General features: G+C 35.5%; 2 protein-coding genes, 1 long non-coding RNA gene and 1 pseudogene across 4 annotated transcripts; all 4 read left to right on the forward strand.

Annotated features, from left to right (window-relative positions):
• The first annotated feature begins 3543 nt into the window (after positions 1-3543).
• LOC116015300 (late blight resistance protein R1-A-like) lies at positions 3544-6929 on the forward strand. The gene is made up of 2 exons (XM_031255344.1): positions 3544-6275; positions 6639-6929. The coding sequence occupies exons 1-2, from the start codon at positions 3675-3677 to the stop codon at positions 6678-6680; spliced, it is 2643 nt and encodes an 880-aa protein (XP_031111204.1). The 5' UTR covers positions 3544-3674; the 3' UTR covers positions 6681-6929.
• Positions 6930-8516: 1587 nt separating this feature from the next.
• On the forward strand, positions 8517-12064 carry LOC116015296 (disease resistance protein RPP13-like). 2 transcript variants are annotated; one of them, XM_031255337.1, is made up of 4 exons: positions 8517-10405; positions 11321-11413; positions 11520-11592; positions 11773-12064. In XM_031255337.1, exons 1-3 carry the CDS (start codon positions 8654-8656, stop codon positions 11520-11522), a joined length of 1848 nt encoding a protein of 615 aa, XP_031111197.1. In that variant the 5' UTR covers positions 8517-8653; the 3' UTR covers positions 11523-11592; positions 11773-12064. The 2 variants fall into 2 exon arrangements, with proteins under 2 accessions (XP_031111197.1, XP_031111196.1); XM_031255336.1 differs by having other exon boundaries at positions 8517-11413.
• Positions 12065-13811: 1747 nt separating this feature from the next.
• LOC116014785 lies at positions 13812-15852 on the forward strand (annotated as a pseudogene).
• Positions 15853-15899: 47 nt separating this feature from the next.
• Positions 15900-16474, forward strand: LOC116015301. Its single transcript, XR_004097595.1, has 3 exons — positions 15900-16034; positions 16142-16198; positions 16372-16474. It is a non-coding gene; the product is annotated as an uncharacterized LOC116015301 (long non-coding RNA).
• Positions 16475-17821: the final 1347 nt, after the last annotated feature.

The following is a 17821-nucleotide window of genomic DNA, read 5'->3' on the forward strand; positions in this document are numbered from 1 at the left end:
GAATATATATATATATATATATAGTAGGTTTAAATAAGAATAATTTCCTTATATGAAAAGTGAGGATAGATCTAATCATTTCATCAATGGTTGATACTTTTAATAAGAAAAAAGACAATGTCAATTTTATAATGATTGGTAAAAAAAAAAAATTATTGGTAACTTTTATTTGCAATATTTATAAAAGTAACTCAGTTTTTTCAAAAAAAAAAAAAAGAAGAAGAAGAAAATAAAACTAACTCCGCTCATTTTATTTTTTTTAGCAACACTCGACTGTTGATGATCTATCAAAATGGATGGATTAGATTAGTTCTCACTTTTTATGTGAGAGTATGCTCTCATCACATGAACTCTCTTCTATATATATAAAAATAAAGTATGTTTGAATCATATGGATGTAGAGAAAATAGTGATGAATTGCAATACAATGATATGATAGTAAAATTTATTTATAAAAATTCAAAATATAAATATATAGCCTAACTATTTGATCGATGTGCGGATGTTGAAATTAAGCATACAACTTTTGACAGCTTTAATTTGTTGTTGTTTTATAGGATGGGATGGGATGTCAAACTACTAGAAAGTGTAGAATAGAATTGAATGTGATGTCTTACATGCATTGGTTCTACACTTATCTTTGTACTTTTAGGTGTGAACACTAGATGGCATATTAAAGCATATCTTTGTGCAGCCTCGTTCCGATCCCCCACGGACATTAAAAACCTAAGCCATACAATTTGGATCTTAGGATATATTCATGATATGATGCACATGTGCATCTGATTTGTAAAAAGACCTGCTAGCTTCACATTATATTTAATTAAATTGTAATTAATTTATCACAAGATCGAGATCTGCCCACTTTGGATATAATCTTCACATTGCCGCTGCCAAAATTGGAACATTGTCTCTTCCCCCAAATATTACGTACTTATTGAACCAATGAGCTAAGTCCGTGCGTGCCAAAAAGATCTATTATTCTATCATGATGGATGGCGACATATGTGTTAGAAAGTCGACTCAGATTTAGTTAGAAAACCTTTTCTAACGAGATTTAGTCCCACACGTACCACTACTAAATGACATTATTACATCCATAAGACTCAAAATTGGACAGTTGTGCTAAGGGAACAATTTTCTTTGTTATTATTACCTATGTATAAATTAAATACCTTGGAGGTTGTCATATTTTGATCAGAACACAATTTGTATTGGTGAATAGTTTGAACTTGAATACAAAATATTTGCTCTGTGCAATTATTACCTTCTTGTTTATAATTTTTCAAAAATTATTTAGTATTAATTTAATATTATCAAATTTGAATTTCTAATTAAAAATTGTTTCGTGTATAATTGTCTATTCATATTCATATTTTATTTTAAAATTTATATTGGGACATCCTTAATAAAACCACCACCAACAATGGTACAATCATAATATAAATGAGATAATATTCCTTAGAAGGGAAAGAGAATAAAGTTGTGAACTATTTCATGGGACATACCATTGTTTTCCACAACGTGCCTTGTTGGTTATGTTCTATAATCATATTCTACGGCCGATTACCCTTTCATTATTATTATTATTATTTTTAATTTTTTGATGATCAAGGGAAAGTCATTAGAAAGTCTATGTAATGAATTCAACTAAAAAATTGATAATAAAAGTTAAACTCGTAAAATTTTAATACGAGAATTATGTTATACCTACTCAATCACTTCTTTCGGGACTTATTTTATTTTATTCTAAAAAAATTATTTATAGAGATATTGTGCAATCATAATTATTGTGATGGTGGGTTCCTATGCATTGTGTGTTGGGTTTACAATACTCCATATATCATTCCCCAACTTATTTGGGTATGACGCTTGTAGTGATTAACTTAATATCTTCACATGATTGCCATTTGACTTTCTACTTCTCAAAATTTATGCGAGTTCACACGCAATTTTGTAGAATGAAAAGTTAGAATACAATTTAGGACTTTTATTCCACGAGAAAAATTCATAACCATTATTTAATAACATTGAATAAATTATGTTCTTGTGTAATTGTATTAAAAAGTTCTTATATTAGAGGCTTGATATAGATGGTGTATGCTGTTAAAAATTGAACTTGTAACTTTTAAGTATAAGAGTAATGTTTTACTTATTCAACCATTACTTTTGAGGCTTGGATACTAGTTAGTTCTTGAGAATGTGTGATATTTGAGCTAAGGTTAATACAAAATTTCTAAGAATGAGTTTCTCATTAATTTTAGTCACGCCAAGTATCTTGTGGTTTGATGACATCGTTGTGACGGTCCTTCTAAATGGAAGGTCACAGACTTGAGTCTCATCCCAATGGAGGATGTTAACATAGCAGATACTACGAATATGTTAGATTGTAGTAAAAAAAAATAATTATAGCCACATTTTCTAATTTCATGTCATTAATGAAATAAATAGAGCAAGCCCATTAGTAGTTTTTTTTTTTTTTTTTTTTTTTGTGGCTTTTTTATATGACATGGATGAGAGAAATGATGATATGGAAGAGAAACAAGAGAGATGAAAATGAATTTGATGTGATTTTCTGTGGGGTTCAAGAGAAGAAGAAAAAAAGGAAAAAAGGGAGAAAGTGTGCACGTGTAGCGCACAAAGTGCCCACTAAGCCGTTAAACACAATCTTTTACTTTATTATTATTATTTTTTACAACTTTTGTTCTTTTTCTGTTTGCCCCTCATTTTCTCTCTCCCGACCATGGACCCGTCACAATTTATATACTGAATGTTCATAATTTACATATTGAATGTTTACAATTCAAATTGTTTGAATTGTAAACATTCCGTATGTAAAATTAATATTTAGTTGTGAACATTCAGTATATAAATTGTGAACATTCAGTATATAAATGATGTGTTTTGAAATAATTTGGCTGACATGAAAAAGACTCTACTAATAGCCTTGCTCTAAGGTACTAGGCAGGCTTAACAAGGCCGAATCCATTGCTGAATGGGCCAAGATTTATAGAAGGCGAGGGAAGTGTTGATAGTGAAAAGCCCATAGGTTAAAGCCTATTTAGTGTTTTCAAAAAGAAAAAAAAAAGCCTATTTAGCGAAGATAGTATTTAGATCCACAAGCAAGAAGGCGCTTCTTCTCATATGAAGCAATTAAAAGCATCCCAACTACCCCTCCCTCGTGTACGACTGAGAAAAAGTAGTGTTGCCGACAAGTAGAGATGAAGTGACAATTGTTATACTGTGGAACATGGTTCACAATGCATTATGTATCATGGTCACGATTGATACAATTGTGTTGAAAGGAAACTATGCATGGGACGAAGACTGTTTCATCCGTCTGGAATTGCAGTTGTGTTGAAAGGAAATTGCAGTTGCACAAAACCGATGTCGTTTTATCAGCCTGTTTTCATTAATCAAAACGACGTCGTTTTGATGTGTGGTCCACAATCCGCGGTTCACATTAAAATTTGCGATGAAGTGGGTGGCAGCTAATTAAGTAGTGTCTATCACAAATAAAAGTCTTGGTCTTCTTCCAATCCAATGAGCTACACGGCAATATAATTGCTACTTCATATTATCGCTTCTACTTCTGCTCACTGATTAAGCTTCAATTCTTCACCCAAACATTACATTACATTACTAAGTGAGATCGAATTGAAGAATATATATATATGGCTTGTGTTGCTGTAAATTCTCTTGTGAGGACCATTGAGCTTGAGTTCTTGCAGCCTCTGCCTCGCCCAATCGTTCGACAAAACCAACTCATCCCTGCCAATGAAAACTTGATCCAAAATCTCCACCAGAAGCTTGGTGATCTCATAGAGCTGTTTGATGAGAACAGGATGGATGGTATCCAAGCTATTAAACACTTGGAAACTAAGCTCAGAGATGTGGCTTTCCGAGTGGAAAATGAAATTGAATTCCAAATCGTACATCTTTATGAGATAGAGGGAAATGCAGGAATAGCAGGTCTTTTTGTGAAAACACCACAGAGCACTATTGATTCAAAAGAAGGAGAAAACTTGAGAATTGATGCCCAAGGAAATTGGCATTCTTTCAAACTTGGTTATATTTTGAAAAGAGCAATAAGAGACATTGATGCCATCCACAAAGAGTTGTCCAAATTGCAAGGAATTGGAAGGAAAACAACTGCAGGAGTTGATGTGATGATGATGGCGGGGGATCACCAACACGCTTCACACTCCCATCCCCTACACAGCAGCAGCATAATGGTGGGGAAAAACAATGAGTTCCACACTGTAAAGGCCATGCTAATTCACCATTCATCAAGGCAACGGGAAATTGTCTCCATTCAAGGTATGGGAGGCATCGGCAAGACAACCTTAGCTAGACGAGTTTATGAAGATCCATCAGTTGCCTCCCGCTTTGACATTCGAGCTTGGGTTGTTGTTTCACAATATCATAATAGGTTACAAATGCTTACAGATCTTCTTAAATCAATTGGGGGTTGTGAAGTGGTTAGCAGCACTGAAGAGGATCAGCTAGCACAACGACTGTACCAAAATCTGTTGCATCGAAGGTACTTTGTTGTGATAGATGACATTTGGAGTGTCGAGGCTTGGGATTCCGTTAAAGCTTGCTTTTCAGATAATGGAAATGGCAGTCGAGTTTTGTTGACTACTCGCTCTGCACAGGTGGCTGCTTTTATAGGCTCTAACAGTGACTTTTCGCATCAAATGCAATTTTTAGAAGAAGGTGAGAGTTGGAATCTATTTCAAGAAAAGACAAGCAAATTTCAAGGTTCTGAATTCGATATGATTGGGAGACAGATTGTTAAGAAATGCAAAGGGTTGCCTTTGGCAATTGTTGTTGCTGCAGGTTTATTTTCCAAACTTCATACGCTAGATGAGGGGAAGAATGTTGCAAAAATTCTAAATTCATCTGCAACAACAACAATTGATGAAGAATGCTCAAGGATACTCTCATCGAGTTACAATCACTTGCCTCACAGTTTGAAGGCTTGTTTTTTATATTTGAGCTTATTTCCAGAAGATTACGAGATTCATGTTAGTGAGATTGTAAAGTTATGGGTTGCCGAAGGACTTGTAAAGACATCCGAGGATATGAGCTTTGATGCGGTGGCTAGAAGGCACATTCAAGAACTCAAGGATAGGAACCTAATTCTTGTAAGTCGGCTAAGTAGTTGTGGAAGAAAAGTAAAGACATTTAGAATGCACGATTTATTACATTCTTTTTGTGTGAGGGAAGCTAAAAAGGAGAATCTTCTGCATGTTGTCTATGAAAATGGATCCAATTCCTCTCAGAAAGGTTTCCGATGGTTAAGCATCCAATCAACAAGGTTTAACAAACAAACATTATATTCTTCTTTAATATACTGTCGATCCATCTTCAGCTTTCCCGGTCAGTATACATCTTTAAATTCAAAAATTTGCCCCCTATTAAGAGTACTCTATAATAATCAGTGTGGGGTTGCTTATCTTGTCCATTTGAGATGCGTGTTGTCACGGCAGACAGTTTCAACCATTCCATTTCGTAGTTGGAATCTTCAAACACTTTCAGTTCTTCGTATTGATGAAATCAGCTTTTTAGAGTTTCCACAACTACAACATTTCCATGGTTACGGAATTCCTATGGATTGTCCCATACGTTTTCATCAAGACTTGAAGCGCATTGGTACGTTGAGAGATGATCACTGCACAAAAGAATTTTTTACCAATATTCCATACGTAGAGAAGGTAAAAATTAGTTCTAAGGGAGGTTGGAATGATTGCTTTAATAACATTGCCTGTTTACACCAACTCCAGAGTCTGGATTTTTTTTGTTATAGGCCGGGTCAGATTCCAAATAACAACTGCATTGTTAGCTTGAAAAATCTTAGGAAGTTGAGGTTTTGGACTGTGAACTTTGAGAGTAAGACAATTAATATTTTTAGCAAGTTGCCTAAACTTGAGCTGGTACTACTAATGGGGTGTGACTGGATCGGTGGAGAGTGGGAGCTACTCGAAAATGAGAGTTTTGACCAGTTAATTTATTTGGAAATTAAATATAGTAATCTTAAGCGCTGGAAAGCAAGTGCTTGTCATTTTCCGAACCTTGAGCGTCTAGTCATTGATGGGTGCAAAGAATTGGAAAAAATTCCAGCTGAGTTTGCAGAAATTCCAAACTTAAAGTCAATCGAATTGAATGGATGTCTTCATTCTGCGATGGATTCTGCCATGAAAATTCAAAGACAGCAACGTAGGCAAGGAAATGATAATATGGTTGTCATTAAGAAATTCACAATAAAAGAGGTCCATCTCTCTCCTTTACCCTTTTGCTATTGCCTTTTTTTAAATTTCAATCTCATTATAGAGTTTCATCGTATCCTAATACATAATTTGTTTTCAATGACTCATGACAACCTCACCCTTGATAATGAACTTGAGCCATAGTTGAATAAAAGCAAAAAAGGTTGATAATGAACTTGAGCCATAGTTGAATAAAAGCAAAAAAGGGTACGTAGTTTACCTATATATATATATATAGCTTCTTCATTTATTTCATTCATATGTCAGGGTTTTTTTATAGTTTAATTTTGTCTTCTTGGTTTGATGTTTTACTTTCTTTTACATGTTTAATGTTTACTTTAATTTGAATACATAATCACATGACAGATGCGGCATGTTCTCAAGATCAGACGTTCAAAATTGATGTGAATAACATATATATTTAGGCATTTCAGTGGGGTGTGTGATATTTGGGCATTTGAATTCTTCCACTAATCTGCTATTTGTATTCAGCAAAGTGTTGAGACTTCAAATATTATTATATTGTTGTATTCTAGTAGTTGGAACCTTTCTTCCAAATCTGTTGTCTACTTATCAGACAGTAACATTTCTTTGTGAACTACTTTTTTCTTTAACTAAATACCTTTCTTTCTCATTCATATAGCATATTATATGGCACACCGTCTCTATATATATATATATATATATAGTTTCACCACCATATATTTAGCATAATCATGTTAATTTCAGTCATCATAAACAAGTAATTGTCTCTTTTCCTGCAAATGAGTATTCAAATGATAAGAGATTTTTGTCAAGTGTCAAATTATAACATATGGAATTAGATATGTTGCTTTGGGGGTGTTAGGAAATCATGAGGTCACAGAAAGTTAATCACAAAGTACAACAATCTACATTGAAGGTAAGTCGAACATGTTTTGGTTGGGTTCGAGTTAGTCTTATAATGCAAGATGACAATCTTTATAACAGCATTGGAGTAGCTAACATCACCAATTGTTTCCAAATTATCCCAATTTCAAAATAGGTGATTGTCATCTTGCATTGGTTGGATTCGAGTCAGTCTAACATCACCTGTTTTGAAATTGCGATGATTTGGAAACAACTGGTTATTATGACACAAATGATTCAAGTGAACACTTTGACCGATATGATGAGATGAGGATCCCTTGTGTGTAGAGTGCATAGACATGGGTGCCCTCCGAGGTGACTCTAGCAGTGTCCTCGACCCCCTGGTTGACTGCGGGGGTGGCCGGGATTGATGTTCGGGGATGGTAACCAGGCAGGCCCCATTCTTTTGGGACGAAGGTTGGGTCCCGAGCCAGTGGGACAAGATAGATTTCCTTTTGCAGATCTTTGGTGGCCGAGTGATAGTCTTCTTCTCCGAGGTTGGCCAGATACCTTATGATGATGATAATTAAATGGCCAGATCTTTGTTAACTGCCATTGCAAGGTGGACCTGGGTCCAATACGACGTCGTTTCACAATTTTTTTTTATTAACGGCGGCTCCTCATCGCAGCAGAACACAAACTCTACATTCACAAACTCTATACCCCACATTCACAATTTGAAAACTCCACATTCACACATTACATGACTATATGTTTAGTAACTATATTACCACTGTTATGCATTCACACATTCAAAACTCTATATTCACAGGTCCTATACTACATATTCACAACTTGGAAACTCCACATTCACACATTACAGGGCTATAAGTTGCTAGAACTCTGTTAACTCTACTACAGATTCACGCATTCATAACTCTACATTCACAAATTCTATACTCCATATTCACAATTTGAAACCTCCACATTCACACATTTCAGATTATATGTTTAGTAATTTTATAAAATATATATATATATATATAGTGAAACGGCGTAGTTTTGGCAGGCTCAACAAGACCAATCCATTGGTAAATGGGCCAAGATTTATAGAAGGCGAGGGAAGTGTTGATAGTGAAAAGCCCATGGGTTAAAGCCTATTTAGCAAAGATAGTATTTAGATCCACAAACAGGAAGGCGCTTCTTCTCATATGAAACAATTCAGCTACCAAATTAAAAGCATCCCAACTATGAACTAACCCTCATGTAGGAGTAGGACTGAGAAAAAGTAGTGTTGTTTTTCAAAAAAAAAAAAAAAAAAAAAAAAAAAAAAAGTAGTGTTGCCGACGACAACTAGAGATGAAGTGGGTGACAGCTAATTAAGTCTATCACAAATAAAAGTCTTGGTCGTCTTCCAATTATTGCACTTCCAATCCAATCCAATGTGGTAGTTGATATTATCGCTTCTACTTCTGCTGATTAAGCTTCAATTCTTCACCCAAACATTACACACTACATACATACATACATACAAAGTGAGAATTGAAGAATATATGGCTTGTGTTGCTGTAAATTCTCTTGTGAGGACCATTGAGCTTGAGTTCTTGCAACCTCTGCCTCGCCCTATCATACGACGAAACCAACTCATCCCTGCCAATGAAAACTTGATCCAAAATCTCCACCAGAAGCTTGGTGATCTCATAGAGATGTTGGATGAGAACAGGATGGATGGTATCCAAGCTATTAAACACTTGGAAACTAAGCTAAGAGATGTGGCTTTCCGAGTGGAAGATGAAATTGAATTCCTAATCGTAGATCTTTGTGAGAAAGAGGAAAATGAAGAGTTACTTGCAGGAATAGCAGGTCTTTGTGTGGATGAGGAAGAGGAAGAGTTGTTAGCCGCAAAAGCAGGTCTTTTTGTGGAAATACCAGAGAGTAGTATTGATGCAGTAGAAGAAGAAGAAGACTTGGGAATAGCTGCAGATCTTTTTGTGGAAAAACCACAAGTAGGAGAAATTGATGCCCAAAGAAGTAGGCATTCTTTCAAACTTGGTTGTATTTTGGAAGAAGCAATAAGAGACATTGATGCCATCCACAAAGAGTTGTCCAAAGTCAAGATGGAGTATGTCGCAGCTGCAGCTTCTACCACACGTTGTAGTGATGTGATGATGATGGCGGGGGCGGGGGATTCCTCCCATCACCAACACGCTTCACACTCCCAGCCACAGCAGGGCAGCATAATGGTGGGTAAAAACAATGAGTTCCACATTGTAAAGGCGATGCTAATTGAGCATTCATCAAGGCAACGAGAAATTGTTTCCATTAAAGGTATGGGAGGCATCGGCAAGACAACCTTAGCTAGAGGACTTTATGAAGATCCATCAGTTGCCTCCCGCTTTGACGTCCGAGCTTGGGTTGTTGCCTCACAATATCATAATAAGTTACAAATGCTCACAGATCTTCTTAAATCAATGGGTTGTGTAGGTAGTGGCACTCAAGAGGATCAGCTAACACAACAATTGTACAAAAAACTGATGCATCAAAGATACTTTGTTGTGATTGATGACATTTGGAGCGTTGATGCGTGGAATTCTGTCAAAGCTTGTTTTCCGGATAATGCAAATGGCAGTCGAGTATTGTTGACTACTCGCTCTGCACAGGTGGCTGCTTTTATAGGCTCTAACAGTGACTTTTCGCATCAAATGCAATTTTTAGAAGAAGGTGAGAGTTGGAATCTATTTCAAGAAAAGACAAGCAAATCTCTTGGTTCTGAATTTGATATGATTGAGAGACAGATTGTTAAGAAATGCAAAGGATTGCCTCTAGCAATTGTTGTGGCTGCAGGTTTATTTTCCAAACTTCATACGCTAGATGAGTGGAAGAATGTTGCAGAAGCTCTAAATTCACCTGCAACAACAACAATTGATGAAGAATGCTCAAATATACTTTCATCCAGTTACAATCACTTGCCTCACAGTTTGAAGGCTTGTTTTTTATATTTGAGCCTTTTTTCAGAAGATGAAGTGATCCAGGTTAAACAAATTGTAAAGTTATGGGTTGCCGAAGGACTTGTAAAGGCATCTAAGGATATGAGCTTTGATGCGGTGGCAAGAAAGCACGTTCAAGAACTCAAGGATAGGAACCTAATTCTTGTAAGTCAGCCAAGTAGTTGCGGGAAAAAAGCAAAGGCATTTAGAATGCATGATTTAGTGCATTCTTTTTGTGTGAGGGAAGCTAAAAAGGAAAACCTTCTGCATGTTGTCTGTGAGAATGAGTCTAGTTTCTCTCCTAAATATTTCCGATGGGTAAGCATCCAATTTGGAAGGTTTAACAGACAAACATTATATTCTTCTTTAAAAAGCTGTCGATCCATCTTCCTTTTTGTCTCCCTTGTTGACAGACTAAATCTATTTTTAAATTCAAAATTTGGCCGCCTAATAAGAGTAGTCTATAACGGTAAAATAGATCTAAAGTATCTTGTCCATTTGAGATGCCTATTGGCACCGGCAGCACGACCGGCACTCCTAAAAGCTTTAGTCATTTCAGATCCATTTTTTTGTTGGAATCTTCAAACACTTTCAGCTAGTAGTATTGATAAAATGAGCGTTTTAGAGTTCCCACAACTACAACATTTGCGTAGTAACGGCCCTCTGAGTGATTTTCCCATATGTTTTCATCAAAACTTGAAGAGCATTGGTTGGTTGAGAGTTGATCACTGCACAAAAGAATTTTTTACCAGTATTCCATACGTAGAGAAGGTAATGATTCGTTGTGAATATATTTGGAAAGATGGCATTAATAACATTGCCTATTTACATCAACTCCACAGTCTCTCACTTTCTGGTTTTCTGTATCCGCTGATTCCAAATAACAACTGCATTGCTAGCTGTAAAAATCTTATGAAGTTGAACTTTAGGTGTGTAAGCTTTGAGGGAGAGACATTTAATAATTTCAGCAAGTTGCCTAAACTTGAGGTGCTAGTGCTACAGAAGTGTAGGTGGGCCGGTGACGAGTGGAAATTACTTGAACATGAGAGTTTTGACCAGTTAATTTATTTGTCAATTAGTACGAGTGATCTTGAGTGTTGGGAAGCAAGTGCTTCTAATTTTCCGAATCTTGAGCATCTATTCCTTGATTTCTGCGAATATTTGGAAAAGATTCCAGCTGAGTTTGCAGAAATTCCAAACTTGAAGTCAATTGAATTGTGGGAATGCCTTCAGTCTGCAGTGGATTCTGCCAAGGAAATTCAAAGAGAGCAACATGAGCAGGGAAATGATAATATGGTTGTCATTGAGAAATGGACAATAAAAGAGGTCCATCTCTCTCCTTTACCCTTTTGCTATTGCCTTTTATTATTTCAATCTCATTATAGAGTTTCATCATATCCTAATATATACGGAGTATATAATTTGTTTTCAGTGACTCATGACAGCCTCACTCCAGCTAGCTCTGATGATGAACTTGAGCCATAAAGGAATAAAAGCAAAAAAGGGTATGTATGTTTACAGTGTACCTATATATATTTATCCTCCTTAGCTTAGCTTCTTCATTCATTTCATTCATATGTCAGGGTTATTTGTTTATAGTTTAATTTTGTCTTCTTGGTTTGATGTTTTACTTTCTTTTACATGTTTAATGTTTACTTTAATTTGAATATATAATCACATGACAGATGCGGGCGTGTTCTCAAGATCAGACGTCCAAAATTGGTGTGTATAACATATATATTTGAGCATTTCAGAGTGGTGTGTGATATTTGGGCATTTGAATTCTTCCACTAATCTGCTATTTGTATTCAGCAAAGTGTTGAGACTTCAAATATTATTATATTGTTGTATTCTAGTAGTTGGAACCTTTCTTCAAAATCTGTTGTCTACTTATCAGACAGTAACATTTCTTTGTGAACTACTTTTTTCTTTAACTAAATACCTTTCTTTCTCATTCATATAGCATATTATATGGCACACCGTCTCCATATATATATATATATATATAGTTTCACCACCATATATTTAGCATAATCATGTTAATTTCAGTCATCATAAACAAGTAATTGTCTCTTTTCCTACAAAAGAGTATTCAAATGATAATAGATTTTTGTCAAGTGTCAAATTATAACATATGGAATTAGATATGTTGCTTTGGGGGTGTTAGGAAATCATGAGGTCACAGAAAGTTAATCACAAAGTACAACAATCCACATTGAAGGTAAGTCGAACATGTTTTGGTTGGGTTCGAGTCAGTCTTATAATGCAAGATGACAATCTTTATAACAACATTGGAGTAGTCAACTCCTTTTTTGACACTATATGCAACACAGTTTTCGAGCCGCTCACTGCTATCATCATGTAAAAGATTTCTAATCACCAATATCGCAGATAGCTGCTAATGTTTTGAATTCAGAAAAAACATCATCTTTTTTGACTCATTCCTTTTCTCTTTTACTCTTTTGAAGTGAACAACCTTGCAAAGGAGCACCAACTGCCATTCTCATTCCAAAACAAGCATGTGCTTTACATTATTAAAAGATTTCAATGATCTTAAGTACAGAACTTAATTGCAGGCATTTAGTATACATTCAAGTTCTGCTATACAATTCAAAATAGCCAACGGATCGGATGCACTCCACAATTACGCTTTCCGACTCTATAATTTCACTATAGACTACTGTGATTAATTATTGGCAATGAGGAGTTGATCCTATCTCTCCACCAAAAGCTTGGTTTCCTGATAGGACAGTTGGAAGATAACAGAATGGATGGTAGTATCCAAGCCATTAAAGACTTAGAGATGTGGCTTTCAGAGTAGAAGATGAAATTGAATACAAGGATCGGATCAGAGGAGAATATAGTGTAAAATCCTTCTTCCCCAACTTGAACCCCCCGAATAAGTTTAGAACTATCCCAATTTGTCTCAAATCCGAATGAATGTTAGTTGTACCATTTCAAACCTGTTCAGCGCTACATGTAAGGTACCTGTCCTTGTCTTTGAAGAACATATTCAGAATAAAATAAAACAACATATATAGATTTGAGCTGTAAGAAATTCCCACTTAGCATTAAACAATATCATGAATGCTGTCATTATCTATCTAACATTATTCTTTACAATTAAGTTGCAGAATTTTTAACATAAAATCCAAAAAGTGCTGCCGGCCTCTTGCAATTAAAAATGCTTGCCGTCTTGCAATTATTGCACTTAGAGCCATAAGGCAAATTGCCAATTGGTGATAATTACTATACACACACATACTAAGTACAAAGAAGAAACTCAGATCAGATCAGAGAAGAATTGAAGAATGGCTTGTGTTGCTGTAAATTCTCTTGTGAGGACGATTGAGCTTGAGTTCTTGCAGCCTCTGCCTCGCCCAATCGTACGACAAAACCAACTCATCCCTGCCAATGAAAACTTGATCCAAAATCTCCACCAGAAGCTTGGAGATCTGATAGAGTTGTTGGATGAGAACAGGATGGATGGTGTCCAAGCTATTAAAGACTTGGAAACTAAGCTCAGAGATGTGGCTTTCCGAGTGGAAAATGAAATTGAATTCCTAATCGTACATCTTTATGAGGAAGAGGCGGAAGAGTTACCTGCAGCAATACCAGATCTTTTGATGCCCAAGGAAATTGGCATTCTATCAAACTTGGTTGTATTTTGAAAAGAGCAATAAGAGACATTGATGCCATCCAAAAAGAGTTGTCCAAAGTGAAGATGGAGTATGTCGCAGCCGCCTTGCAAGGAGTTGGAAGGAAAACAACAAGTACAGTAGTTGCCGCTTCTACCACATGTTGTAGTGATGTGATGATGATGGCGGGGGATTCCTCCCATCACCAACACGCTTCACACTCCCAGCCCCAGCAGGGCAGCAGCATAATGGTGGGGAAAAACAATGAGTTCCACATTGTAAAGGCCATGCTAATTGAGCATTCATCAAGGCAACGGGAAATTGTCTCCATTCAAGGTATGGGAGGCATCGGCAAGACAACCTTAGCTAGACGACTCTATGAAGATCCATCAGTTGCCTCCCGTTTTGACATCCGAGCTTGGGTTGTTGCCTCACAAAATCATAATAAGTTACAAATGCTCACAGATCTTCTTAAATCAACAGGTTGTGTAGGTAGTGGCACTCAAGAGGATTAGCTACCACAACAACTGTACCAAAATCTGTTGCACCAAAGGTACTTTGTTGTGATAGATGACATTTGGAGTGTCGAGGCTTGGGATTCCGTCAAAGCTTGCTTTCCAGATAATGGAAATAACAGTCGAGTTTTGTTGACTACTCGCTCTGCAAAGGTGGCTACTATTATAGGCTCTAACAATAAGTTTTCGCATCAAATGCAATTCTTAGAAGAAGGTGAGAGTTGGAATTTATTTCATGAAAAGACAAGCAAATCTGTAGGTTCTGAATTCGATATGATTGGGAGGCAGATTGTTGAAAAGTGCAAAGGATTGCCTTTGGCAATTGTTGTTGCTGCAGGTTTATTTTCCAAACTTCATACGCTAGATGAGTGGAAGAATGTTGCAGAAATTCTAAATTCATCTGCAACAACAACAATTGATGAAGAATGCTCAAGGATTCTTTCATCCAGTTACAATCACTTGCCTCACAGTTTAAAGGCTTGTTTTTTGTATTTGAGCATATTTCCAGGAGATAAAGAGATCCATGTAAGGGAAATTGTAAAGTTATGGGTTGCCGAAGGACTTGTAAAGGCATCGTCTAAGGATATGAGCTTTGGTGCGGTGGCAAGAAGGCACATTCAAGAACTCAAGGATAGGAACCTAATTCTTGTAAGTCGGCGAATTAGTTGTGGAAGAAAAGTAAACACATTTAGAATGCACGATTTGTTGCATTCTTTTTGTGTTAGAGAAGCTAAAAAGGAGAACCTTCTTCATGTTGTTGATGAAACTGAGTCCAATTCCCCTCAAAAAGGTTTCAGATGGATAAGCATCCAATCAGGAGGGTTAGATGAAGAAACATTATATTCTTCTTTAATAAACTATCGATCCATCTTCCTTTTTTCCGTACGGAATACATCTTTAAATTCAAAAATTAGCCCCCTATTAAGAATACTCTATAATACTGGAGAGTGTAAGATTGCTTCTCTTGTCCATTTGAGATGTGTATTGTCATTGGATGAAGGTTATACCATTTTAGATCCATTTCGTAGTTGGAATCTTCAAACACTTGATATTGATTGTATTCATGGAATGAACTCTTTAGAGTTTCCACAACTACAACATTTCCGTAGTGATAGTATTCCTATGGATTTTCACATATGTTTTCATCAAAACTTAAAGAGCATTGGTAGGTTGAGAGTTGATGACTGCACAAAAGAACTTTTTACCAGTATTCCATACGTAGAGAAGGTAATAATTGTGTGTGAAGGAAGCTGCTGGAATGATTGCATAAATAACATTGCCTATTTACACCAACTCCAGAGTCTGTTTCTTTCAGGTCGTAATTGGCGTCCTCGTTCGACTCCGATTCCAAATAACAACTGCATTGTTAGCTTGAAAAATCTTAGAAAGTTACACTTTTTGGGTATGAGCTTTGAGGGGGAGACAATTAATATTTTTAGCAAGTTACCGAAACTTGAAGGGCTACTGCTAATATGGTGTTGGTGGATAGGTGGAGAGTGGAAACTACTCGAAAAGGAGAGTTTTGACCGATTACTTTATTTGCAAGTTAATACAAGTAGTCTTGAGAGTTGGGAAGCAGGTGCTTGCCATTTTTCGAGTCTTGAGCGTCTAGTCCTTGTGGGATGCAAAAGATTGGAAAAGATCCCAGCTGAGTTTGCAGAAATACCAAACTTGAAGTCAATCGAATTGACGGGGTGTCTTCAATCTGCGGTGGATTCTGCCAAGGAAATTCAAAGAGAGCAACATGAGCAAGGAAATGATAATATGGTTGTCATTGAGGAATACACACAAGAGGTCCATCTCTCTCCTTTACCCTTTTGCTATTGCCTTTTTTATTTCACTCTCATTATAGAGTTTCATCGTATCCTAATATATAATTTGTTTTCAATCACTTGTGACAGCCTCACACCAGCTCTTGATGATGAACTTGAGCCATAGTTGAATAAAAGCAAAAGAGGGTACGTGTATATGTTTACAGTTTACCTCTCTATATATATCCTCCTTATCTTCTTCATTTATTTCATTCATATGTCACCGTTATTTGTTTATAGTTTAATTTTGTCTTCTTGGTCTAATGTTTTACTTTCTTTTATATGTTTAATGTTTATATATATATATAATTACATGACAGACGCGGGCATGTTCGATCTCAAACGCGGCCAAAATTGATGTGAATAACATATATATACTCAGAGTGGCATTTGGGCATTTCAGTGTGGTATGTGATATTTGGGCATTTGAATTCTTCCACTAATCTGCTATTTATATTTAGCAAAGACTTCAAATATTATTATGTATTTTAGTAGTTGGAACCTTTCTTCAAAATCTGTTGTCTACTCCTCAGTTCTCAGACAATAATATTTCTTGGTGAACTACTTTTTTTTTTAACTAAATATCTTTCTTTCTCATTCATATAGCATATTATATGACACACGGTCTTCATATATATAGTTACACATTCTATGTTTGATCACCATATATTTTGCATAATCATCTTAATTTCAATCATCATAAACAAGTAATTGTCTCTTTTTTCTGCAAATGAGTTTTCAAATGATAAGAGATTTTTGTCAAGTGTCAAATTATAATATATGGAATTAGATATATTCCTTGGGGGTGTTAGGAAATGAGGTCACAGGAAGTTAATCACAAAGTACAATAATCCACATTAAAGGTAGGTCCAACATGTTTTGGTCGAACATATAGATCAAAATTATATGTGTGTGTGTGTGTGAAGAAATGAGGCTAAGAGTAATTAATCACAAGGTATAACAATCCACATTAAAGATAGCTAGGTCCAATATGATTTGGTTGGGTTAGGCAGCTAGTCTTTACCATTTTATGAGCCTAGGATGTATAGGTTAAAAAAGAAAACAAAAAAATAAAAAAGACTCTCAACTTACAAAGTTATGGTATATTTTTATAATTCAAACTTAAAAGGCAAAATGTTCAAATAGACTCACCCATAAACATTATACCAAAGTGCAATTAAGCTCTTAAACTTTAAAAAAGTTCAATTAAATACATTAACTTATCATATATATATACATATATACATACACACACACACATATATATATATATATATAAAGTTGTGGACTATTTCATGGGACATACCATTGTTTTCCACAACGTGCCTTGTTGGTTATGTTCTATAATCATATTCTACGGCCGATTACCCTTTCTTTATTATTATTATTATTATTATTATTATTATTATTATTATTATTATTTCTATTTTTATTTTAATTATTTTAATTTTTTTGACGATCTAAGGGAAAGTCATTAGGAAGTCTATGTAATGAATTCAACTAAAAAATTGTTAATAAAAATTAAACTTGTAAGATTTGAATATGAGAATTATGTTATAATACCTACTCAATCACTTCTTTTGGAACTTATTTTATTTTATTCTAAAAAAAAATATTTGTAGAGATATTGTGATGGTGGGTTCCTATGCACTGTATGTTGGGTTTACAATACTCCATATATCATTCCCTAACTTATTTGGGTATGACGCTTAGCTTGTAGTGATTAACTTAATATCTTCACATGATTGTCATTTGACTTTCTACTTCTCA

Source organism: Ipomoea triloba, chromosome 4 (genome assembly GCF_003576645.1).
Source record: "Ipomoea triloba cultivar NCNSP0323 chromosome 4, ASM357664v1".
In the NCBI taxonomy this organism is placed as follows: domain Eukaryota; kingdom Viridiplantae; phylum Streptophyta; class Magnoliopsida; order Solanales; family Convolvulaceae; genus Ipomoea; species Ipomoea triloba.

Excerpts from the sequence above, each read along its gene's own strand:
- LOC116015300 (XM_031255344.1), top strand. The coding sequence starts at position 3,675 with ATGGCTTGTGTTGCTGTAAATTCTCTTGTGAGGACCATTGAGCTTGAG. Across the intron at positions 6,276-6,638 it reads AGAAATTCACAATAAAAGAG|ATGCGGCATGTTCTCAAGAT; the intron begins GTCCATCTCTCT and ends ATCACATGACAG.
- LOC116015296 (XM_031255336.1), top strand. The coding sequence starts at position 8,654 with ATGGCTTGTGTTGCTGTAAATTCTCTTGTGAGGACCATTGAGCTTGAG.